Consider the following 6,000-nt stretch of genomic DNA (forward strand, 5'->3'; position numbering starts at 1 on the left):
AAGCTGCACGGAGCTGCCCAAGTCCTGCCTGGACTCTCTTGGGCTCAGTTTAGGGCTGGAGCCCCTTGGAGACCCCCGCTACGGAGCTGCAGCCGCCTGGGGAGCACCCAGTGACACCCCAGCATACACCCCAGCCCCCCAGCCACCTTCCCCAGAGAAAAGTACTCAGCAGAGGGCAAAGGGTCATCGTGGCCTCTGCTTTGAAAAAGATTTTGATCTCGTTTGTCACTGCTGGGAAACGAGGGGACAGACTAAGGGCGAGCAGCATTCCCGGCTCCTGGGGGTGCGCGTGGTCGGGAACCCGAGGCTGGAGCAGAAACGCTCCATCTCCAGGCGCTCTGCGTCCGGCCGGCCCCAGGAGCCAGTTTCATTTTTTTGCTGCTGCTGTTAAACCAGCTCCGGCTCTTGCTCATCTCGAGCCCTTCTGGGGGTAACTGTGTCCCAGTAAAACTCTCTCGGAGGATTTGACGTCCTGCCGTTAGCTGGCAGCTGCCGGGCTGAGTACAGGGAGATGTTAATGACAATGAGCTTTTCCACATGGGATTATTATTTTTGTTTTCTTTCTGGCTCGCTGCACAATTTTCCGCCCCCCGTGGGCTTTGCAGCCCCGTTGTGCCACTGGTCTGAAGAATGTGGCAGTTTTACTGTGAGGCCTCCCCCCACCCCGGGGCCCTGAGCCCTCTTCAGAGCTGCCAAAGGGAGATTACTCGTGACCTAAACGGGACAGAACCCCCATTCCCCGGAGAGGAGGAGTTGTTGCAATAACCCACAAACCAAAACTGGAACAGGCGGAATTCCCGGACGGCTTGAACCCTGCTGCAGCTCCACGGGGGCAGAGATGCCCAAATGGCAACGGCAGGAGGGTCCCAGGCTTGCAGAGTGCCGGTGTTTGCTGTATTTTACGTCAAACGCGACAGGACTTTTGCATAAATGGATTTTGTGTCTGGTTCTGGCTGTGACTGCAGCTTCCTTTTCCCGTTTTTATTCAGCTTGTTAAGTTTTCAGACTGCAGCTGGTGGGGCTTCCTCTTTTGGGCGCGTGCTGCTGGAAGCTCCTGCTTGTTTCGGTACCGCAGGCACCCGGTGCCGGGGGCTGGAGCCAGAACGCACGCACGGGCAGGAGCTGCCCCTCAGCCCCTTCCCCCAGCTCCAGGGGAAGCGAGCCTCCCGTTAGCCAGGAAGTTTGGAAGTTTTAAAGAACGCGACTGTGCGGCAGCAGGGAAGGGAAACGCAACCGGCTGCCGTGGGAGCGCCGGAGGGTTCTGAAAAGCACTTGACTGTGAAGGGCAGGAGGAGAAACTGGTGATTTTAAAATAACCCACGTACTATGGAGCAGTTGCAGCGTCCTGCAGCTGATGTTCCTGTCATGCCAGCATGGCAGGGAGTTACATAAACAGACAGAAGCGCTTCTTTCAAGGCCTGAACAGTAACTTTATTTGCTGCACTGCGGCTTTCCCTGCCTGCAAGAGCAGAAAGTGACGTTCTCCAAAGGCTGCCGCTTCTACTAAACCTAACCCAGCTTCCCCTGCAGCCAGCCAACGGGGTTTGAAACAAATAATGCAGAATTAGAGCTCATCGCTTTGCTGCAGTCTCTGTAACACTGTGATGGGTTACTCGACCATAAAGGTTTGCAAAGTCTAGTGACACAAAACCACACGCTCGCGGCCCACGTGTGCTCTGCTCATACTGAAAGTGCGTGGAGTCGGCTCCTTCCCGACTTTATTGAGATTTGTTTGACCACCTCTGCCTGCAAGTTCTGATTTCTTAAACTGTCACCGCTTGGGGAGGGGGAACATCCAGATTATTTCAAACAAGTGCAATATATACCGAACAGTTTCGTGTCCAGGGTTTGTACAGAGGCATTAACAAGAGTAACTGCTGCACGTCAAGCTGCAGCTTTGTAAATCCACGCTTGTGCACGGCAGAAGTCTGTTCTGCTGCTGCCGCGGAGGCGGCCGCCCCCCGTCCTGCGGAGCCCCCCGGGGTGGGCTCTGCCCCCTCAGTACACGGTGCACCAGTTGCTGCCGTCGCTGGGCATCAGCCCGCCGGTGATGAGGAGGATCAGATCAACGAACCACCAGATCCCCAGTCCCCCGAGAGTCAGCAGCTTCCCCACAGCCGTCCCGGTATGGCCCAGGCAGAACCGATCCACTCCGAAGCAACCCAGGAAAAACGAGTAGAGCAGAGTGGTTATAAAATAATGTCCCGTGTACCTGCAACGGGAGCGCCGGCAGCCGCGTCAGGGGGGGGCGGCTTCCCCCGCCGGCCGAGCCCCGTTTCTGGCGGCGGGGCTCCCTCCCGCGGGGGCCGGGGGCGGTGCAGGGGCCGGCGGGGGGTGTCGGGTGAGGGGAGAAGGGGAGAAGGGGCCCTCCCGCCCCCGGAGAACGCGTCCTACTTGACGCAGGGCCGGCTGCCCCGCAGGAAGGTCCGCGGCTCCGCGCACTCGATGCCGTCCAGCGCCCGGCACTGCACCCGGGTGTGATCCACCTCGCCGTGGGCCTGTCCGCCGAACTGCGGGCAGCGCCCGGCCCTCAGCGGGGCGCGGGGGGGGCCGCGGGCAGCCGGGCCCTGCCGAGCCGCCCCCTACCCCCACCCCGCCCGCCCCTCACCTTCACGCAGCCGTGGCCCAGCTCCTGCTGCGCCGTGGCGTTCCCGCCGTGGTCCACCGGCTCCTCGCACTCCACGAACTCCTCGGGGCTGCGGGGAAGGAGCGGAGCGGTGAGGGGCAGCGGGGAGGCCGCGCCCCCCCCCCCCGGCCCGGCCCTCACAGGTAGGTGCAGAGGACGAGCGGCGCCCGCGGGTCGGTGTAGGCCCAGTTGGCGGAGGGCGGCCCCGGCGCGGGCGCCTCGGTGTCGGTGCCGTTGTGGGGGAGGCCGCGGGACGCGCCCTGCAGCAGCAGCAGGTTCCCCAGCAGCAGCGCGGCCTGTCCGCACAGCAGCGCGTAGCCCAGCGGCCCGCCGCGCCGCGGCGCCATGGCGGCGCCCGCTGCTGCTAGGAAACGCCGCGCCCGCCCCCACTTCCGGGCCGCGGCGCCGCCAAGCCAATGGGCGCCCGCCGTTACTCCCCGGGGGGCGGGGAGCGGCCTCCCGCAGCCAGTCAGAGCGAAGGCGGAAGAAGCTGCGACGAGGCGGGGCGGAAGTGCGGGCCAGACAGGGAGGCGATTGGCTGCCGGGCAGGGCTGCCAGCCTATAGGTGAAGGCGAGGGGCGGGCCCCCGGCGGAGACGGGTGTGCCGCGTGCGCTGCCGCGCTCGGCGTGAGTTCCTGGGGCGCGCCCCGAGCCCGTCCCGCGCCCCGGGGATCCCTCCCCGGAGGTGGGCGCCCCCTGTGCCGCCTCAGGAGGGGCGGCGGCGGGGAGAGGCCCCCCGGGCGGGAGGGGCCTCGCCCGGCACGGAGGCAGCCGCCCGGCCCCCGGCGCAGCTCCGGCGGGGCTGGGGAGCCGCTTCTCCCCGTGCCGGTGATGGGAGAGAGGGTCTCGGCAAGCGGCTCCCCGCGGGATGAGGCTGGAGGAGCCCGGTGTGCCCGGTGGGGGCAGGCACCGCCTTCCTGAAGGCGCCGGGGCTTTGGCTCGTTCCCTGGCGGCTGGTGACTGTTGTGGGGCTGGGGCGGTACCTCTCGAGTCGGATTTCCTCTGACTGGCAGCAGGAATCTCTTGGATGTGCTGGGCAGCTGTCTCATTAAGCCCGTCTTTAATGATTAAGAACCTTCCAAGTGGCTTTAGAAATAGCTTAAAGGTTGCAAAGCACGTGGGCTGGGTGGCAGCGGGTTTGGTTTGCAGTGCTAAGGCAGAGGAGAGATCACACCAAGTGTGCGTTTTATTCAGGTTTTACACCGTTCTGTCAGCCTAAAGCATCTTTGAAATGGCTGCAGATGAAACTCTTGCTTTAGGGCCTGATGTTTCAGACTTCACCACGTCAATTCCTGGGCAAAAGGTGGCACCCAAAGAGGCTGGGAACGCTCTCGGAGGTGAGAGGCAGCAGCAGGTCGCGGTCTGGAGGGTGCTGCACGGCCAAGTGCTGCTTGGAGAGGGCTTAGATCCAGGATGGGGAAAAACTGTCTATTCCCTTGGGCTCCCTGAAGTGTGACTCTGGAATTCTTCTGAAATAAATGGGACTTGACTCCCTGAGCAAATTTGCCATTAATAGGAAAATGGGAGGGATTTCAGGAGTTGTTTAGACCATCTCCCTGCCCAGAGGAGGAGCTAGTCCTGCCTGGATAGTCAAGTAGCAGAGGGTTTTTTTTATCCAAACTGCCCTGCCCCTTGTACAAAGTGATTAGTGCTGGACACCCCCTTGCCTAGTCTTGGCCCTTCTCTGTTATGCCCAGAGAGCTGGAGAGATCTACCTCTGAGTCTGTCTGTCTGAGACTCGGTGATTAATTGCAGAGAATGGAGCACTCAGCTGTATAAAAGTAGAGGGTTAGAGACTGGGATCCTGCTGTGTTGGCTCTCTACATCTGGACAAGCTGCTGCCTGTTTCCATCAGGTTTTTTTCTGCCTCATTTTCTTCTACCTCACTTAATCCCCCCCCACAGTGTCTTGAGGCCATTAGATTGGAAATGCCAAGCGCAATTTGAGACAGGTATGTGGCGTTCATTAACTCCAGCTGGAAGCCAGGCAAAACATGTAATTTGATAAGAATGTGTTTGGGGGAAGAGCCATTACCAGGATTCACAGGTGCTGTCAGCCAGCAATCACTGGTGCGGTGTTAACGACTCTGCTTCCTAAGCCAGCTGGAGTGTTGCTGGTGATGTCAGTGAAGTCCTGGCTGCATCCAAAATCCTTAATCTGTTTTATTTACAGTGCTTAGAAGCAAACACCGCGCATGTGGAGTTCGGAGAGGATGTGGGAGCCAGCAGGACTGAGGCTGGGGGGAGGACATGACACATCTGACTTTGCTACTTAAAACCGCTGTTACATGCTCAGCCAGTTTAGTTGGAGCCCGTACACCCACCCGCCTGGCCCAGGCACTGCCTGGCCCTCCCGAGAAAAGGGAGTGTAATGGCCAGCCCCATCATGAGCATTTCTGAGAGATTTCTTTTGCTGATTCTACAACTTTATCACAAAGAATTGTGAAAATAACTGACAAACAGCAGATGTTGTCTGGGGAGTTCATTCCGTATCCCCTCCCTGTCTGCTCCAGCACAGCGCTCGCTAACCCACAGCCCGTTGTTCAGCTCACAGGGCGTCCGTGAGCTCTGCGAGTACCCACACGTACAAGATTTATGCCCTGATCCATCGGACCACGCTGCTTTGCTCCCTCCACAAACCAGCCTAAAAATCTTCTGAAGCCTCTGGAGGGGATTGGCAGCGCCAGATCCCCAGACGTGAGTGAGGTGCTTTTCAGCATCTACCTCGTAAACTTTGTTATCGCACTGCATACTACTTTGTCTTTGGGGTAAATAGTTGGTTTTGCATCGTTTTGCCCCCCAGCCCCGTCAGCGGGAGCTCTCAGCCGGAGCAGCTGCCGCGTCGCGTGGCTTCACCGTCCTGCCAACGGCCTGTGGAAACGAGACGTCCAGCACACGTATTTGGTTTCCATTTGTGTACATTTTTTCTTAGTAAGTTCACTGAGATATTTCCTGTTTCAGGCTTTTATGCCTATTTAAGAGAGTATTGCTCCTATTTAAACCTCTGATAGAATGAAACATCCTAATTTTAATAGGAAATAATCTCCAAGGCTTTTTGCAATGGGTTTTCTTGCTTTGCCTTATTCTGGTCATAAAGTCTGTGCTGAAGACAGCTGACGGCCCGAGTCCCAGTGCTTGCCTTTGAGGTTTCATTTGTGACGTAGGACATTGTGGGGCTCCAGGATTTATTGGTTTGCCTCACCTGGTTCTTCTCCAAGAGCATCTTTCACCGTGTCAGAGCCACAGCTCTGCCGATGGGGCCGTTCAGGTGTGTTTCAACTGCTTGACCAGATGAGCAGTTCTCCAGATTTTTTGTTTCTGAAGCTGGCAGGTTTGCATTTGACCCAAAACACGTGTTCAGAAGCTGTCCTAGCT

At 58.7% G+C, this 6,000-nt stretch overlaps 1 protein-coding gene across 1 annotated transcript; it reads right to left on the reverse strand.

Moving 5' to 3' along the window:
• Positions 1–1,406: 1,406 nt before the first annotated feature.
• TM2D2 (TM2 domain containing 2) lies at positions 1,407–3,016 on the reverse strand. The gene is made up of 4 exons (XM_074928492.1): positions 2,768–3,016; positions 2,609–2,696; positions 2,395–2,510; positions 1,407–2,212 (listed from the first exon to the last, which is right to left on the reverse strand). Exons 1-4 carry the CDS (start codon positions 2,971–2,973, stop codon positions 1,999–2,001), a joined length of 624 nt encoding a protein of 207 aa, XP_074784593.1. The 5' UTR covers positions 2,974–3,016; the 3' UTR covers positions 1,407–1,998.
• Positions 3,017–6,000: the final 2,984 nt, after the last annotated feature.

The sequence above is a fragment of the Athene noctua genome, chromosome 28 (genome assembly GCF_965140245.1).
Source record: "Athene noctua chromosome 28, bAthNoc1.hap1.1, whole genome shotgun sequence".
NCBI classification, from domain to species: Eukaryota; Metazoa; Chordata; class Aves; order Strigiformes; family Strigidae; genus Athene; species Athene noctua.

Excerpts from the sequence above, each read along its gene's own strand:
- TM2D2 (XM_074928492.1), bottom strand. The coding sequence starts at position 2,973 with ATGGCGCCGCGGCGCGGCGGGCCGCTGGGCTACGCGCTGCTGTGCGGA. Across the intron at positions 2,697-2,767 it reads CTCGTCCTCTGCACCTACCT|CCCCGAGGAGTTCGTGGAGT; the intron begins GTGAGGGCCGGG and ends CCTTCCCCGCAG. Across the intron at positions 2,511-2,608 it reads TGGGCCACGGCTGCGTGAAG|TTCGGCGGACAGGCCCACGG; the intron begins GTGAGGGGCGGG and ends CGCTGCCCGCAG.